The 18,862-nt window shown below is 42.5% G+C and overlaps 2 protein-coding genes and 1 long non-coding RNA gene across 3 annotated transcripts in view; 1 reads left to right on the forward strand and 2 right to left on the reverse strand.

Annotated features, from left to right (window-relative positions):
- Positions 1 to 5,263, reverse strand: part of mgaa (MAX dimerization protein MGA a) — a 32,628-nt gene extending 27,365 nt beyond the window's left edge. The window contains exon 1 of the mRNA XM_046308152.1: positions 5,113 to 5,263. The gene's annotated coding sequence lies outside the window, so the exon portion shown is untranslated. The remainder of the gene's footprint in view (positions 1 to 5,112) is intronic.
- Positions 5,264 to 5,313: 50 nt separating this feature from the next.
- Positions 5,314 to 15,511, forward strand: LOC124001513. Its single transcript, XR_006832797.1, has 3 exons — positions 5,314 to 5,398; positions 13,316 to 13,422; positions 13,526 to 15,511. It is a non-coding gene; the product is annotated as an uncharacterized LOC124001513 (long non-coding RNA).
- tyro3 (TYRO3 protein tyrosine kinase) overlaps positions 12,491 to 18,862 on the reverse strand; it is a 28,719-nt gene continuing 22,347 nt past the window's right edge. The window contains exons 9-19 of the mRNA XM_046308345.1: positions 18,510 to 18,648; positions 18,174 to 18,300; positions 17,856 to 17,950; positions 17,631 to 17,726; positions 17,257 to 17,337; positions 16,301 to 16,393; positions 15,956 to 16,077; positions 15,060 to 15,169; positions 14,662 to 14,821; positions 14,153 to 14,289; positions 12,491 to 13,891 (exon numbers count right to left, since the gene is read on the reverse strand). Coding sequence (XP_046164301.1) covers positions 13,471 to 13,891; positions 14,153 to 14,289; positions 14,662 to 14,821; positions 15,060 to 15,169; positions 15,956 to 16,077; positions 16,301 to 16,393; positions 17,257 to 17,337; positions 17,631 to 17,726; positions 17,856 to 17,950; positions 18,174 to 18,300; positions 18,510 to 18,648 — 1,581 coding nt within the window. The 3' untranslated portion in view covers positions 12,491 to 13,470. The remainder of the gene's footprint in view (positions 13,892 to 14,152; positions 14,290 to 14,661; positions 14,822 to 15,059; positions 15,170 to 15,955; positions 16,078 to 16,300; positions 16,394 to 17,256; positions 17,338 to 17,630; positions 17,727 to 17,855; positions 17,951 to 18,173; positions 18,301 to 18,509; positions 18,649 to 18,862) is intronic.

The following is an 18,862-nucleotide window of genomic DNA, read 5'->3' on the forward strand; positions in this document are numbered from 1 at the left end:
AATACCCCATAATGACAAAGCAAAAACAGGTTTAGAAATGTTTGCAAATATATTAAAAATAAAAAAACGTTAATTTTTTTACACAAGTATTCTAACCCTTTGCAATGAGCCTCGAAATTGAGCTCAGGTGCATCCTGTTTCCATTGATCATCCTTGATTGGAGTCCATCTTTGGTAAATTAAATTATTGGACATAATTCGGAAAGGCATCCTCATCTGTCTATATAAGGTCCCACAGTTGACAGTGCATGTCAGAGCAAAAACAAAGCCATGAGGTTAAAGTAATTGTCCGTAGAGCTCCGCGACAGGACTGTGTCAAAGCACAGATCTGGGGAAGGGTACCAAAGAAAATGTCTGCAGCATTGAAGGGCCGCAAGAACACAGTGGCCTCCATCATTCTTCTTTGAACCACCAAGACTCTTACTAAAGCTGACCGCACGGCCAAACTGAGTAGTCATTTGAGAAGGGCCTTGGTCAGGGAGCTGACCAAGAACCCGATGGTCACTCTGACAGAGCTCTAGATTTCCTCTGTGGAGATGGTTGTCCTTCTGGAAGGTTTTCCCATCTCTGCACCACCAATCAGGCCTTTATGGTAGAGTGGCCAGACGGAAGCCACTCCTCAGTAAAAAGGCACAGCCCACTTGGAGTTTGCCAAATGGCACCTAAAACAAGATTCTCTAGTCTAATGAAACCAAGATTGAACTCTTTGGTCTGAATGCCAAGCGTCACATCTGGAGGAAACCTGGCACCATGAAACATGGTGGTGGCAGCATCATGCTGTGGGGATATTTTTCAGTGACAGGGACTGGGAGACTAGTCAGGATCGCGGGCAAAGATGAACGGAGCAAAGTACAGAGAGATCCTTGATGAAAACCTGCTCCAGAGAGTTCAGGACCTCAGACTGGGGCGAAGGCTCACCTTCCACCAGGACATGACCATAAGCACACAACCAAGACAATGCAAGAGTTGCTTCAGGACAAGTTTCAATGACCTTGAGTGGCCCAGCCAGAGCCTGGACTTGAACCTGATCGAACATTTCTGAAGAGACCTTAAAATAACTGTGCAGCAATGCTCCCCATCCAACCTGACAGAGCTTGAGAGGATCTGCAGCCTCAAGTCTACCCAAGAAGACTTGAGGCTGTAATCGCTGCCAAAGAGGTACTTCAACAAAGTACTGAGTAAAGGTTCTGAAAAATTATGAAAATGTCATATTTCAATTTTATATCCCCAATGAGCAGAAAATGTATATAAACCTGTTTTTGCTTTGTCATTATTGGTTATTGTGTGTAGATTAATGAGGGGAAAACAATTTAATACATTTTAGAATAAGCCTGTAAACAAACAAAATAAAGGAATAAGTCAGGGGATCTGAATACTTTCAGAAGGCACTGTATATCTAGATTTTTTTAAATGTTCTCTCTAAATAATAACTGTTGTTGTACAATTAAAGATAAAATACACTGCAGTACAGACAGACAGCAATAATCAAATGAATCCAGGGTTTGTGAAGTTATACCTAGGATAAATATAAGCCTTGGACCCGGTTCGACATGACCGAGGGATCAGCCAATGAAGTTAGAAGTCCCACCCAGTTGACTACATTAAAATGGTGGAAGCCTTCAATGGCTCTGCCCATGCTAAAACAGCCTTTTGGCCACTAGAAGTCCCACTCTATCCGTCTCTGTGGTACCGTCTAAAAAGAGTCTCAGGTACTTTTTTATACTTTTTAGCCAGCAGGTCTGAACGTAGCACTCACGAGCCAAAAGTGATCCCCAAAAATGATGTACTACATCGCATATATACAGATATGTGCACGTCAATTAATCCAGGGATTGTTATACCTAGGATAAATATGAGCCTCCCACGACCATAAAACCACCTAATAATATAATTATTTCATCAAAATTGTTTAACTTCCTTTTTTTAAATAACTGATCTGGCTTTCAGGTCAATGAAAAAGACCTGTTGTTACAAATTTAACTAGAACCATGCATAATACACATTCACTAATAATGACTAACTTATTGTAGCAGGCATTAAAGCTTTAGAAAATTAACACAGGTCTCAAAAACCTCAAGCCCACGTGCTAGAGATTAGCCAGCTAATCTTTACATTTCAAATTTAGCCAAATAGGATCTATTTGCTATCTAACAAGGTTGAACCGTTTAATTGTTATGAACACACCCTTCTGTCTGCCTCCAACTATTTGAAAAGCATGTTAGCCTGTCCACTATTTTCAGGTGCTGAAATCAAGTGGCCTACATTATTTCTCAGAATGAAGAGTTGCCAATTCCTTACATAATTGTGTTTTATGCTTATTGCACAGTTATAAAAACACAGACTAGACAGCTAGTATAAGACTGACTAAAATACAGATAACGGTACGTGGTACCAATGCCGTGCGCGACAAACTGAACATTCATTTTCCAGAACCAATGTTGGTTGATACTCTCGTTTTAGTAGTGTATGATCTGCACGCAATTTGGGTAGTTGAGGCATGCTGAGGGTCTGTATAGTAATCTATGTCAGCCATGTTAAGGGAACAAACAACTCAGGACAGTTAGAGGGACCGTGAAAGGGGATGTTATGCATAACAAATGTGAAACGGTGATGCAAATGTGTACACATTACACATTACCTAGTTTCACATTTGTTATGCATAACATCTCCTGTCACTGTCCCGAGTTGTTCCCTTAACATGGCTGACAGACTACAATACAGAACCTCAGCATGCCAAAACTCAAATAGCGAGGTGAAACCACTTGCCAGAGAGGAAGATGTGATCTTTCAACTTTGTTGGCGTGAGAGGCAGGGGGAGGGGCTTGGTGTGTTTGTAGACCAGAGAGATAGAAACAACACGAGAGGATTCACGCTCGCTAAAAAATCTGTCCAAAAGAAGGCCAATGCATTTCTATGAGCCTGCCTTCCCGTCTTGTGCACAATTACCCCCATTGTTAGGATGGAGACGTGACCCAAAATACAAGAGAACAAGTGGACATGAACGCCCATAAAAACAAAAAATAACAAAAACCTTTATTCTCATGCAAAAACATTCATTTGCGATATCACCCAGCCCTATCGGCCTTTAACGGTGTGGAGGCTATTTAGGTAAAATATTAGAATGGCAAAAAAATAAAAAATTCTAACCGTTGAGAAATCAGTTTTACCCGCATTTCTCAAAACATTTGCTTACTTTAGAAATACGACAAATTAATTACAAATGATGACTACTAAGTTAAATTACAGCATAGTATAAAAATGCATGAGTATATGATATTTGGACATTATGAAACTGTGAATAAATACATACCAAAATGTATCAATAGATAATGAACAATAAAGTTAAACACAAAAAAAGAAGCACATCAAAGAACTGGAGATCAGTCTTGTAATTTAATCATCAAAACGATAACACATGAACATGCATTTAATTAAACTCTCAGTTTACTACTGATAGCTAAGGAAATTGATTGGCTATAGGGCGGCAGGGTGGCCTAGTGGTTAGAGCGTTAGGACTAGTAACCAGAAGGTTGGAAATTCAAACCTCTGGGCTGACAAGGTTGACATGGTACAAATCTGTCGTTCTGCCCCTGCCCACTGTTCCTAGGCAGTCATTGAAAATACGAATTTAACTGACTTGCCTGGTAAAATAAAAATATGTTGGCTTAGGCAGCCGATCCCTAGCAGTAAAGTAAAACACAAAAAATAAGTACATCAAAGAACTGGAGATCAGTCTTGTAATTTAATCATCAAAACAATAACATGCATTTAATTAAACTCCCAGTTTACTACATTAAAATGGTGGAAGCCATCAATGGCGCTGCCCATGCTAAAACGACCTTTTGGCCACAAGTACCCATCTAGAAATACCCCGCTATCCATCTCTGTTTCATAAATACTCTAGTAGTTACTAGTTCTGGACGTATCACTCACGAGACAAAAATGGTCCCCAGAAATGGCATACTACATCACATATGCAGATATGTGCACCATGTCATTGAGGGCTCCCTCTCTCTGCTGTGTACCTCACTGGATAGGCCTCTTACTAGTAGTCACTCAAATGCGGGAAATGGCATGGTACAGCTCCAAGAAAAGTTGCATTCAAACTATGGATTTCATTGCTTATTGAGGTAAAACAGTTATGTGGTTAATATGTATGACCTACATTGACACATCCAGCCCAAAGCCGGAGGTTTAGTTGGCATCTTTAATAAAACACAATTTTGCATCACCATTTTCAGACATCTTATGTTGCACAACCTTAGCTGAACGCCCGAAAATCCTAAAATGGTGTTGGAAAATAGTGTTTTATGAAGACAGCGCACATATGAATGGAGGATGCTTTATGTACGAGGAATCCTAGACCATAGTGCAGGTCCAGCGCCCAGCATGGCTGCCTAGGCTATTACTGAATATAATTTAGCCTCCCTCACGTGGCCTGAAAAATAAGACAAAATCATATTGTTCACAGGAAATGTGATGTTTTGATCGAAAATGGACACACTAACAAACATGTCGTCGACTTACTTGAATAATTCGTTTCAGGGTCAAGTTATGAAATAACCGCCTACTGTAGGGTACTTGAACCTTCTAATGTTATAGAGAAAACGTTTTATAGGACATCTCGAATAACTACCGTGTACGTATGCTACTGACACAAAGCGTGTCCATTTCTAAACAGCGATAATATCGTGAAATCAAAGAACTCACGGCGGCCATTTTGCATTACCATACGAGACAACCCTGGTAAACAAACATGATCCTGGCGGACCTACTGTATTGCCGGCGCACCGTAATCGCATACATTGTGGTGTTTGTTGACAACACCAAGTTGTGGCACGAATAGTATGTCCTCTATCCTTTACTAATAAGTCGAAATCCTTCTTTGAAAATGGCCTCGATGCCATGCACTGCGGCGACTAAAAACGTGGCTTGGGCCTGCAAGGCCTAAGCACTTAAGCCTTGCCAACAACACGATCGAATTCAATGGCGCCTGATTCCCAAGTCAACATGGTGGCCACATCCTCAGACTAGAAAGAGAAGACTTGGAGCTTGCAATATCAACATAGTCTTTCTCGACGGGATCATGTGCCTCACTAAGCACATGGATTACCTTTTGCACATTTTAATGGATCAAAATATGCGATGGTGGTCGTCGATTCCTTGTGTAATCCCTTCCTTTTCCTCAATTGAAAGCATAATATACAGTACCTCGCATCTCCCATCTGGAAGAATCATGCGTGCTGTAAAAAGACGTCACAGCTCCGCGGATGCAAATTCAGGTCATTCTGCGCAGACTCAGCGCCTTCGTGTCACATGATTCAAAACGGAGGGAGAACATGCCTGCTGAGGTGGTACGGAACGCCGCCATGTGGAGATTTGAAACTCCCCGCTTTTTGGTAGGTGGCCTTCCAACGAAGACTGAAGGTTGGGGTATAAATATAATCAAAGTTGAACATGTCGAATGTACACGTAACGACAGACAAAGCTTGTGGGCATGCTTATTCGGGGGACATGTGCTTGCCAACCAGCTCTAACCAGGTTGAAACTGTCAATGCAAGAATTTACCTGCGACTTGGCTGTAATTGCATTTCGACTCGGTGTTTTCAAATCAAAATTCATTGGTCACATACACATATTTAGCAGATGTTTTGCGGGTGTAGCGAAATGCTTGTGTTCCTGGCTCCAACGGTGCAGTAACGTTAGTATCTAACAATTCACAACAATACACACATCTACAGGTAAACTAATGGAATTGAGAAAAATATAAATATTAGGACTAGCAATGTCGGGGGCATGGACTAAATACAGCAGAATATAATACAGTATATACATATGAGATGACTAAAGCAGCATGTAAACATTAAAGTGACTGGTTTTCCATTATTAAAGTGGCCAGTGATTCCATGTCTATGTATAGTAGGTAGGATCCTCTAACGTGCAGGGTTGGGGAGCCGGATAGTTAGGGGAATAATCCGTAGCTAGTAGGACGACGTAAGAAGACTTGGCTGCAGTCCAAACGCAAATTAGACAGCCCTCGGTCCAAAACCTTTAGCCCTTGAATGACGTTTTACACCATCACATACGAGTGTAGCTACTTAAAATGTACCTTGCCCAAGCGGGGGAGAGTGATGGTCGAAGAGGCAACGTCCTTGGTAGAAATCTTGAAGTTCGGTTTAAAAGCAACCAACCTCAAGCTTTTAATGTACCTAGCAAGCTAATGTGGCTAGCTACAGTTACCCATACAGCTAGCAAGCTAGATGTATAGTTTGACAATTATTCCTAGATTTCAGAATTCCAATACATGTTTTATGAAGCTAGCTATGTGTGTTGTAGGCTCCTGACTATTTGGAAGACCATTTGAGCGTCATTCCAATTTGCCAACGCTAAAGTCAGTATCATCAAACTAGCGTTATTATGTCTTACATGCCGAAAATGCAGTCCCTGTTGATTACGTTTGACACTTCGCTGCCACCGGAGTTTGATACGACAACAGTTTGCATTAAACTGGTGTGTCTTTTAAGTGTTTGGAATGCAGCCTAAATCTTCACAAGCTTCCTCGAGCTAAATCGAGGGCCCAGGGGGCAACGTTTGTGAATTGGACCGCCACTTAAGATGGCAATCAAACTGCACCTAAAAGACAGTTATACTAAATTCGAAGCAGTTGAAATGCAGTGTTTCCCTAAGATTATATTCAGCAGCGGTAGTAATGTTAACGTGGGGGGGCAAGCTACAATTCTACATGTTCAAAGTATGCGTGGGGTTGAGAGAAATTTACGGTTTCTACAAATTTTTCCATAGTATAAGAACAAGGCTTAAGCTATCTGAGTGATTCAAACATAACACAATGGGGGCCCCATGACATGACAGGAAATATGCATTTACATTTTAGTCATTTAGCAGACCCTCTAGAGCGACTTACTGGAGCAATTAGGGTTACAGGCCTTGCTCAAGGGCACATCAGCAGATTTCAGTCATTTGCAAATATATTCTGAATTTATTAAGGATTTATATGGGGTAGCAGTTAGAGGCAGGATCGAATCCTGGGTCTGTCAGGGAAATCTGTCATGATATGAGCCAGCAATTGGGGGGTGCCAGGTATCTAATCCTTAATGCCATCTCCTGGCAGTTGTGTCTTTGAGCAAGGCACTTAATCCCTAAACTGATCCAGGCTGACCATGTCCTGTCCACTCTCTCTGTGTCTGGGGGATTGGGATAAAATACAAATCTCAGTAGCTAGGTTTCCATCCAATTGGAGACCGATTTTAATGCGAAAATGTAAAATAATCCACACACAAAAATAAATGCATTTTCCAAACATTGGTGTGCTTCCGCCACCAACTTGAAAAATGTGTGCTGTGCGTATTACATAATGCACACATTGTTTTACTTTTTCGCTTACATTTTCATGTACCCAATAAAAATCCATCACATTTAACTCTACGGATTATTTTGTGTTAAATAGCAAATGTTCCTACTCTGGTCTTGGTACGTGTGCTCTAGCCAACAGCATGAGATTATAATGGATAAAATCCTGAATATTTGTCAACTGGCAGTCAAGTATCAGAGTAAGACCCTCAATATTTGTTGGAAAATGAGGATCAAGATCACCGTGGACTTTCACTACCCTGTGAAATTAATAATAATCTAGTCTAATACACTACATGGTTTCCCGAGTCGTAGTGGGAGGATCACACACACCATATCATCGCGTGAATCCCAAGTTTACTTCAATATGATGGTTATCATATTAATATTTGCGCTTAAAGTTGTTTCTACTGCTATTTCTCGCATAATTAATTTTACCGACACAAAAAGATCCCACCATGTCAAACGAACAAACAAATTCTGTCTGCATTTATGAAATTGTACCAAAACTTCCTGTTTCCATCACAGCAGTCATGTTTTTTTTAATACAGTTTTCATGCAGTAAAGTAATTGTATCTGATAATTTACAATGAACTAACTAACTACATTTATCCAGATCAGCTGGGGCACATAGAAGTTAGGCTGAGGGTGAGTGTTGGAGTTCCAAGCTTTCCCTGAAGGTATAAAGACAATTTTAATCCGGGTGGTTCCAGCCCTGAATGCTGATTGGCTGAAAGACGTGGTATATCAGATCTTATACGATGGGTATGACAAAACATTTATTTTTACTTCTCTAATTATGTTAGTAATCAGTTTATAATAGTAATAAGGCACCTGGGGTTTGTGATATGGCCAATATACCACGACTAAGGGATGTGTCCTAGCACTTGCCTCGTGCGTAAAAACAGCCCTTAGCCATGGTATTGTGGCCATATACCACACCCCCTCAGCCTTATTGCTTAAATATACCATACGATGATGAAACAACCAACACTTTTTATTTACTTACACTTGAGGTGAGAATTACATTGTAACTTAATGTACAAATCTAAAACAAACTAGGCACAGGCTGGTAAGGATGGACTGGTCAGAGTATCACAAAGCATCAGCTAACACTAGTTAGAAACTTCCTTCAAACAGCATGCACCGACATAAAAATGGTATCCATGATTTCATCGGACTCTGGGGAAGTAAACTCAGCAAAAAAAGTAAACGTCCTCTCACTGTCAACTGCGTTTATTTTCAGAAAACGTAACATGTGTAAATATTTGTATGAACATAAGATTCAACAACAGACATAAACTGAACAAGTTCCACAGACATGTGACTAACAGAAATTTAATAATGTGTCTCTGAACAAAAGGGGTGTCAAAATCAAAAGTAACAGTCAGTATCTGGTGTGGTCACCAGCTGCATTAAGTACTGCAGTGCATCTCCTCCTCGTGGACTGTACCAGATTTGCCAGACCGCCCCAGACCATGATGGACCCTCTGCCTCCAAATCATTCCCGCTCCAAAGTACAGGCCTCTGTGTAACACTCATTCCTTCGACAATAAACACGAATCCGACCATCATCCCTGGTGAGACCAAACCACGACTCGTCAGTGAAGAGCACTTTTTGCCAGTCCTGTCTGGTCCAGCAACGGTGGGTTTGTTCCCACAGGCAACATTGATGTCTGGTGAGGACCTGCCTTACAACAGGACTATAAGCTCTCAGTCCAGCCTCTCTCAGCCTATTGCGGACAGTCTGAGCACTGATGGAGGGATTGTGCATTCCTGGTGTAACTCAGGCAGTTGTTGCCATTCTGTACCTGTCCCGCAGGTGTGATGTTCGGATGTACCGTTCCTGTGCAGGTGTCGTTAAACGTGGTTTGCCAATGCGAGGACGATCAGCTGTCCGTCCTGTCCCCCCCGTAGTGCCGTCTTAGGCGTCTCACAGTACAGACATTGCAATTTATTGCCCTGGCCACATCTGCAGTCCTCATGCCTCCTTGCAGCATGCCTAAGATACGTTCACGCAAATGAGCAGGGACCCTGGGCAGCTTTTGGTGTTTTTCAGAGTCAATAGGAGGCCTCTTTAGTGTCCTTAATAAAGTTTTCATTACTGTGACCTTAATTGTCTACCGTCTGTAAGCTGTTAAGTGTCGTAACGACCATTCCACAGGTGCATGTTCATTAATTGTTTATGGTTCATTGAACAAGCATGGAAAACAGTGTTTAAACCCTTTACAATGAACATCTGTGAAGTTATTTGGATTCTTTTCAAATTATCTTTGAAAGACAGGTTCCTGAAAAAAGGAACTTTCTTTTTTTGCTGAGTTTAGATAAAAAGGCCATTGCACAAATCTCAGAGTATCCCTTTAAGGCAGTGGTCACCAACCGGTCATCGCCATGGACTGTCCGAGGTCAAAGGCATTCCTCATCGATCACCAAACATTTCTGTAAAAAACCCAGCGTTAAAGCCTTGCGTTCCTATTCAATATTTTAGTAGTGAAGTGTTCCCATTTTGAATAATTTCATGTGTCTGACGGTACTAACTCTGCTTTCCCAGCGGCCCGGAGAGCAAATCAAGTGCTGTATAGGTCTACCGCTGGCCAATCGGTGTCTGCAGTAAAGTAGTGAGTGTAAAAAAATAGATATACAGTGTAGAGAACACGTATTTGATACAATGCTGATTTTGCAGGTTTTTCTACTTACAAAGCATGTAGGTCTGTAATTTTTTATCATAGGTACACTTCAACTTTGAGACGGAATCTAAAACAAACATCCAGAAAATCACATTGTATGATTTAAGTAATTAATTTGCATTTTATTGCATGACATAAGTATTTGATCACCTACCAACCAGTAGGAATTCCAGCTCTCACAGACCTGTTAGTTTTAATTTAAGAAGCCCGTATGTTCTCCACTCATTACCTGTTAACTGCACCTATCCAGAAACTCAATCAAACAGACTCCAACCTCTCCACAATGGCCAAGACCAGAGAGGGTGTAAGGACATCAGGGATAAAATGGTAGACCTGCACAAGGCTGGGATGGGCTACAGGACAATAGGCAAGCAGCTTGGTGAGAAGGCAACAACTGTTGGCGCAATTATTAGAAAATGGAAGAAGTTCAAGATGCCGGTCAATCACCATCGGTCTGGGTCTCCGTGCAAGATCTCACCTCGTGGGGCATCAATGATCATGAGGAAGGTGAGGGATCAGCCCAGAACTACACGGCAGGCCCTGGTCAATGACCTGAAGAGAGCTGGGACCACAGTCTCAAAGAAAACCATTAGTGTAACACTACACCGTCATGGATCAAAATCCTGCAGCGCACGCAAAGTCCCCCTGCTCAAGCCAGCACATGTCCAGGCCTGTCGGAAGTTTGCCAATGACCATCTGGATGATCCACAGGACGAATGGGAGAAGGTCATGTGGTCTGATGAGACAAAAATATTGCTTTTTGGTCTAAACTCCACTCTCCAGACCTGAACCCAATAGAACATCTTTGCAGGGAGCTGAAAGTCGGTATTGCCCAGCGACAGCCCCAAAACCTGAAGGATCTGGAGAAGGTCTGTATGGAGGAGTGGGCCAAAATGCAGTGTGTGCAAACCTGGTCAAGAACTACAGGAAACGTATGATCTCTGTATTTGCAAACAAAAGGTTTCTGTACAAAATATTAAGTTCTGCTTTTCTGATGTATCGAATACTTATTTCATGCAATACAATGCAAATGACTTAAATCATACAATGTGATTTTCTGGATTCTTGTTTTAGATTCCGTCTCTCACAGTTGAAGTGTACCTATGATAAAAATTAGACCTCTACATGCTTTGTAAGTAGGAAAATCAGCAGTGTATCAAATACTTGTTCTCCCCACTGTATAAAAAAACTACAGCAATGTTGATACTGTGAGATTTCAAACCATGACTAGAGAGACTGTCAACGACTACAGGAAAGAGCTGCTGTTTTTGAGTGAGTTTAAGTTCTTACTCAACACCTTTTTATTCAACACTTATATGCTATTAAAATAGTTCATACAAGTAACATGAATTTGTGCATGAGGCAGAAATTATGCGGTGCGACTCAAGTTTTGCCATCAGCTGGCAGACTGTCCCTATTTGGTCAGTGTCAGTGGAGGAAAGGGAGAGAAGGGAGATGTTGAGGCAGACCCTTAGTCTGCTGCTCTCCCTCCACTGGGTCTGACCATCGGATGCAGGCACCATCAGCCCAGATTTATTTTTTATTATTTCATATATATGCTCACTCAGCTGTGCCTTACAAGTAATACAACTGATCAATTGCTGGTGTGATCATGCCTCACATTTTGAAATATAAACTGAACAAAAATGAAAAACTCTACATGTAAAGTGTTTGTCCCATGTTTCATGAGCTGAAAAAAAGTCCCATATGCACAAAGCTTCTCAAATTTTGTGCACACATTTGTTTACTTCCTGGTTATTGAGCATTTCTCTTTAAACCAAGATAATCCATCCAACTGACAGGTGTGGCATATCAAGAAACTGATTAAACAGCATGATCATTACACAAGTGTACCTTGTGCTGCAGTTGTCACACAATGCCACAGTTTTGAGGGAGTGTGAAAGTGGCATTCTGATTGCAGGAATGTTTACATTTACATTTAAGTCATTTAGCAGACGCTCTTATCCAGAGCGACTTACAAATTGGTGCATTCACCTTATGACATCCAGTGGAACAACCACTTTACAATAGTGCATCTAAATATTTTAAGGGGGGGGGGGTGAGAAGGATTACTTTATCCTATCCTAGGTATTCCTTAAAGAGGTGGGGTTTCAGGTGTCTCCGGAAGGTGGTGATTGACTCCGCTGTCCTGGCGTCATGAGGGAGTTTGTTCCACCATTGGGGAGCCAGAGCAGCGAACAGTTTTGACTGAGCTGAGCGGGAACTGTACTTCCTCAGTGGTAGGGAGGCGAGCAGGCCAGAGGTGGATGAACGCAGTGCCCTTATTTGGGTGTAGGGCCTGATCAGAGCCTGGAGGTACTGAGGTGCCGTTCCCCTCACAGCTCCGTAGGCAAGCACCATGGTCTTGTAGCGGATGCGAGCTTCAACTGGAATCCAGTGGAGAGAGCGGAGGAGCGGGGTGACGCGAGTTGTTGCCAGGCCTCACAACCGCAAATCACGTGTATCCACACCAGCCCAGGACCTCCACTTCCAGCTTCTTCATCTGAGACCAGCTACCTGGACAGCAGATGAAACTGAGGATATTTCTGTCTAATAAAACCCTTTTGTGGGGAAAAACTAATTCTGATTGACTGGGCCTGGCTCCCCAATGGGTGGGCCTATGCCCTCCCAGGCCCATCCATGGCTGCAGGCCTGCCCAGTCATGTGAAATCAGAGATTAGGGCATAATTAATTTTTCCCATTGACTGATTTCCTTACATGAACTGTAATTCAGAAAGGTTACGTAAAACAAAATACATCTGAGCGGTAGAGCTCGTCTTGCTTTTGGACTCAAAAGTAATCGCAACTCAGATTGGTGACCACTGCTTTAAAGAATTATTTCATTTGTGCTCCATTAAAATGTTACGGTTAAATAAGAACAAGTGTAATAGAGGCTTTTGGACTGGAGCTGCTTATTATATATTGAGTTTAGGGTATGAAAGGGAGTAAGTTCGCAAAGCAGCAAATGCCAATGTTCAATACCTAAATGTAGGCAGCATTTGTTAATAAATTCATTCCCTAAAACATCAAAAGGTACATATCTACAGACTAAATAATGCCTCGGTCAGTGAGTTTTCCATTGAAAATGTTAACTGTATCAGTCAAGATCTAAAATATACTGCGCTTTTTGTCAATGTAATAGTAAGGCTGATTGTGTGTGTGTATTGGTGTGAAGTCATAGTATAATGTACACAAAGAACAGAATAACTGGGTAGAAAAGTTCATCGAGATATGAACTTCAATCCAATTCTGCTCCGTTAGGTCATGCTGGTGAGCATCCATTCGTTTTCAGAAACTTCACTGGAGGACAGTAGTGAGTGACCAACCCTCCACAATCAACTTGCCAGTCTGTGAGATCTGTACACAAGGTCAGTTAAGGAGGGCAGGGGAGGCAGCATGATGGTCGAAATATAAAATCACACATTAATGAACGCATCTTCATATTCCTCATCCCTAACGTCTGGCTGCAAGGTATCCATCGAGTCCCCCTGCCTCCCACCATCCTCTTCAGTGCCATGACAGGTAGGACCGATGATGTAGCGGTAGTCTCCACCGACAGCCAGAGCTGCCCCAGAAGACACCACGAGCCAGTCTTTCTCATCCTCCTCCATCCCCACACACTGTGAGGGCATTCCTGACCAGAAGGGGTCCTTCCTTGGACCCAGTGCCCCCTGCTCCCCCTTGTCATTCTCCAGGTTAACGTAGAGAAGGGCCTCCTTAATGCAGCTAGGCCCAGGGGATAGGCTGGCCCACAGCCCCTCCAGCTGGTCAATCAGGTGCAGGAAACTGGGGCGGCACTTGGGAACAGGGCTCCAGCAGCTATGCATGATCTCATAACTGGGAAAAGAGAGGGAGAGGACTTGAACTGTCAGGTTGTTATTGTAAAGTAATGTGTTCTCAATGAGTTACCTGGTTAAATAGGCAGTAAAATATACAAACTCATGATTAAATCATTTTCATTAATCTAGCACCAATGATGATAATTAGATTGTTTAGTCATTTGAAAAGTATAGCACTGATCCCATCAGTTCTGATGAAGGCCTTGCAGGCTGATTTTCAACGCCAGAGATTTTCTATCAGACCCAGTGGACCACTCACATGTCATCTCGGCAGTCAGGTGGCTGTTTGAGCCTCTCTCCCTTGATGAGGTACTCGTAGATTTCAGAGTTCTCCACCCCAGGATAAGGGGTCTGTCCCCGTGCCATGATCTCCCACATGGTGACTCCAAACGCCCACTGTGGGGAAAACAGAGTCAGTCAATTAACTTCCGGGGCCACTAAAAAAGGCAAAAATAAGGAATTGACAGTTCCAAAAACATAATCAACATATCTATTAAACAGGGACTCAGTCAGTTAACTTCTGTGGCCACTACATCGTTTAAAAATACGAAAATTAAATTGGTCTGGAAACAAAATCAACATCTTATCCACGATGCATTGAATTGCATTACAAAACACAAATGTAATCCTTTTCACAAAGAGGATTTCAAGATGGGGATCCCGAACTGAAATATTCCCGCCCTACAGTGTCACCATCATGTAGAAAGTGAAGATACGAGTTTGTGTGTACTGTGACCACTATGAGGGTGCGTCCATCTTTGTATATACCACATCACTCTGAGTAGTGTAGACATTGTCAGCAAGGCTCTCCAGTGCTATCCACTTGACAGGCAGCTTTGAGACAGATCCTTGTCTGTAGTAGTCGCCACTGTAGATTTTCTTTGACAGCCCAAAGTCTGCCACGCAGACTGTCAGGTTTTCACTAAGCCTATGAACAAAGGAGAGGAGATGGTCACAATCTAACCCACAAGGCAAGATAACGCTCTAGTAAATTCAGTGTAAACTATATGAGAGGGAGTCCCAGTTAGGAAAGAGTAAAGTGACGGGTTGCTGTCTCAAATGTTGCCATATTCCCCATTTAGTACACTCGTTTTGACCAGGGCCCTACAGGGAATGGGGTGCCACTTTGGACAAAGCCACATTCTACTGTGCTCGTAGATTCTCACATGCAGTTGCGCGCAGCCAGATCTCTGTGTATGATGCTTTTGTTGCTCAGGTACGCCATTCCACGAGCGATGTCCAACATGAACTGTATGAGCATCTGCAGTGACACGGTCTGTGTAAGGGAGAGACAGCAACATTTTGCTAAAACGTGATTTGAACCTATACAAAAAGTCTACTATGAATATAAATAATAATTTGGGCCCACAGGTCAACCTGGTCTTTCCTCTAGTTCCATAACATGAAATAAAGAAATGATTTAAAACATTCTGTATGTAAACTGTCAAATGTAACAGTAGGGCGGAAATGTATTATAGATTGTGTTATAGGGTGAGCGTACAAAACATTAGTAACACCAGCTCTTTCCATGACAGACTGTCCAGGTGAAAGCTATGATCCCTTATTGATGTTACCTGTTAAATCCACTTCAAATCAGTGTAGATGAAGGGGAGGAGACCGGTTAAAGAAGGATTTTTAAGCCTTGAGACAATTAAGACATGTATTGTGTATGTATGCCACTCAGAGGGTGAATGGGCAAGACAAAAGTTAAGAGCCTTTGAATGGGGTATGGTAGTAGGCGTCAGGCCCACCGGTTTGAGTGTGACAAGAACTGCACCGCTGCACGCTCAACGGTTTAGCGTGTGTATCAAGAACGGTCCACCACGCAAAGAACATCCAGCCAACTGGACACAACTGTGGGACGCATTGTAGTCAACATGGGCCAGCATCCCTGAGGGATGCTTTCAACACCTTGTGGAGTCCATGCCCCGACAATTTGAGGCTATTCTGAAGGCAAAAGGGGGACTCAATATTAAGGAATGTGTTGCTAATGTTTTGTACACTCAATGTATCTATTTTAGTATGCATACAAGTGTGTATAAAATGTTTAGGGGGCACTCACAAAGGGCTCGTCTCCAAGGCGGGACAAGAGCAGAAATGTGTGAAGGTCCCCGTGCTTCATGAATGGCAGGATAACCATGGGGATGGGCAACCGTTGCTGAGGGCGACTGTGCAAACTCACTCCTGGAGGACCAAAACATATTCAATATAATCAGCAACTCGCTGCATTGAGTTGCTGTAATGACAGTTACAACTCTTTCTCTGATCCTAAGGAGCCTACTTGTACCCGTTTGTAGAATATGTTATTATTTGTAATCTAACAATGCCTTTCGTAAATAAAAGTTGTCATGAATTTAATTGAAATAAAAGTTGGCCTAAGTCATGGGTTTCTTTCTTCACGACTAACCAATGAGCTGGATGACATTAGGATGATCAAAGTCCTTCATATGAAAAGCCTCCTTCAGGCACTGTTCAATATCACATGACGAGTTGATATCCGCTGATGGGAGAAAAAAAAAGTTATCACGACTTGCAAGGACATATTAGTTCACATCGGGTGAAAGTAAGCCAGTATGGAGTTCTGGCAAAATAAATAGTGGGGGCACGCCATAGGCCTACCGGTAAAACATGAGTCTTATCACAATAATAATAATAATAATTAAAAAGATGCCAAGAAGAACTGTAGGTTATTACACCATTATGTATCATTACCCGACCACATGTGAGACTGGACGTGTGGAAGTATGCTCCAAAATGCGGTATGGTTGGACAATATAGTGACATTTTGCCACGGCAGAGATGAGTGGCCGAGACAGACGCACGCAAACAGCAGTGGATGCACCAATTCAGGTTACACAAGTTTAAGTATTTTTGACAAATCGCCAAATCGAAATCATTCATTCCACTTTCTGGTGTTTTGTAACAGCTGTCTCTATCCATTCATCAAATGGCGTTTGCACAGTGCACTGTAATGATGCTGGAATATATATATTTTTAGAGTGGACAAACGTGCGCAGGTAGCCAGGCTTATTATAGGAGCTGTTTGACGTGATTGTTTGACAATCAGATGAAAACATCATGACTGGTTGTGTTCATGCCACAATAAAACATTTTTTTTTAAATATAATACATTTTAAAAGGGAAACAACACATTTTTACTATTAGACCTACAGCATACCTCTGAAATGAATAGGGATTCTGTAATTCTATGATTAGGCCCAAGCGTGTGCACACAAAGGAAGTTCCAGAATGGGAAGAAATCTACTTTCACGCCTACTTTCAACTGTTTCAATGTAATATCCACCGACTGTACACATTCATATAAAAAGGCAGTGAAAATGTAGTCTATAGTCGCTCACTCACTTTTGAGCACCTTCACTGCAACTTTCTGTACAGTACTGTCCTCCATCTTTAGGAAGGCCTCACGCACTGAGCCAAACTCACCTACTCAAACACAGGAAATTGAAAATCACTGGAACATTCATCCTGGGACAATAAACACTTTGGTTACAATTCAACATATTCCAAAACATCACAACACAGACATGAGGTCTGCCCTGTTATTTAGCCATACACGGTCATGATTATAGGCCATGCCAGACGTTAGTAAATATTTTCCTTTGCAGTCGCCAGCATCTACCACATTTTTTTTTCTCAACAGGTCTACTTTCAGTCAACACTTTTAAGGGTGTGAGCTAGTTTGTATAGAAACGGTACACAAGGAAGCCCTCACCAACCTTTTCCCAACATGTGTCCGAGGGTCAGTAGTCTTTCTGGGATCAGGACGTCTTGCAGTTTGGCCTTTAGATCGTTATTGATACCCAAACTGTCCACTGGTGGGAGACACCGATTTAATTCATTACTCACCACCAAGGTCCAGTGACTACAAGCACAGAGTGTCAACAGAGGGCGGCACCTTTATTTGTGGAGGCCGCAAGCCAAACACGACTGACTTTACTTACAGCTGGATTCTGGGAGCTCGGGGCAGGTCCTGTTGAATGACCTGGCTGCAGTGAAGGACACCAAGCGCTCATTCCCTGGGGGATTGAAGACAGACCTGCAATGACAAGCAGAGTCCTGCATTCACATACCGGTAGGCCGACTGTCTGCAGTATCTACCAGAATCAGAGGCCCGGTTTAAATACTTTGGCAGCTGTTTACAGTAGGTCAGTCAATTCATTAAAATACTGCTTTCAGCCCATGCAAATGAATTTAAACAGAAAATAATGTTTATTTGAAAGGCTTTGGCCTGGTTTAGTAAGAGAGCAATGGTAGTATACCCAAACTGTGTCTCCTTCCCTCTGCGGTGCACTAGGACTGTCAAGAGAAGCCCCACCATGGTGGCCACCAGCAGGCCCAACAGAAGACCCACCCACATATGGCCTCTCTGCATCTGGGCTGCCAATGCTGTGTGGAACACACACACACACACACACACACACACACACACACACACACACACACACACACACACACACACACACACACACACACACACACACACACACTGGCTTTACATACAGCACAACACTCTGTCACCTTCAAATTTGGAACATAGGTTTTAAAACAACTAGAGTGACAGGGCTTATAATGGAGAGTGAGAGGGGCTCACTGACCTGAGGCGGGCATGACCAGTACAGGCTGGCTCCAGGGCCCACAACCAGCCACTGTACACGCTGACACGTGGAAGGTGGCGTTGAAGAAACGACCTCCACCAGACAGGTGGGCCACATTCTCTTTAAAGAACAGAGCCTCCTGGAACACAACAACCAAAGTATGTCAGTGTGTATGGTCTACATAAGACATGCTTTGAGTTGAAGAACCTTTTTTCTAAAGCTTCCACCGCAAGGGAGTGCTAGGCTTTTTACATTTTTTACACAACACACATTATGCTTTGTAACTGCTGAATACTGAGAAGGCCCTGCAATTGGGTCTCGGACCACCTGACAGGCCGCCCCCAAGTGGTGAA

Source organism: Oncorhynchus gorbuscha, linkage group LG17 (assembly GCF_021184085.1).
Source record: "Oncorhynchus gorbuscha isolate QuinsamMale2020 ecotype Even-year linkage group LG17, OgorEven_v1.0, whole genome shotgun sequence".
Taxonomy (NCBI): Eukaryota; Metazoa; Chordata; class Actinopteri; order Salmoniformes; family Salmonidae; genus Oncorhynchus; species Oncorhynchus gorbuscha.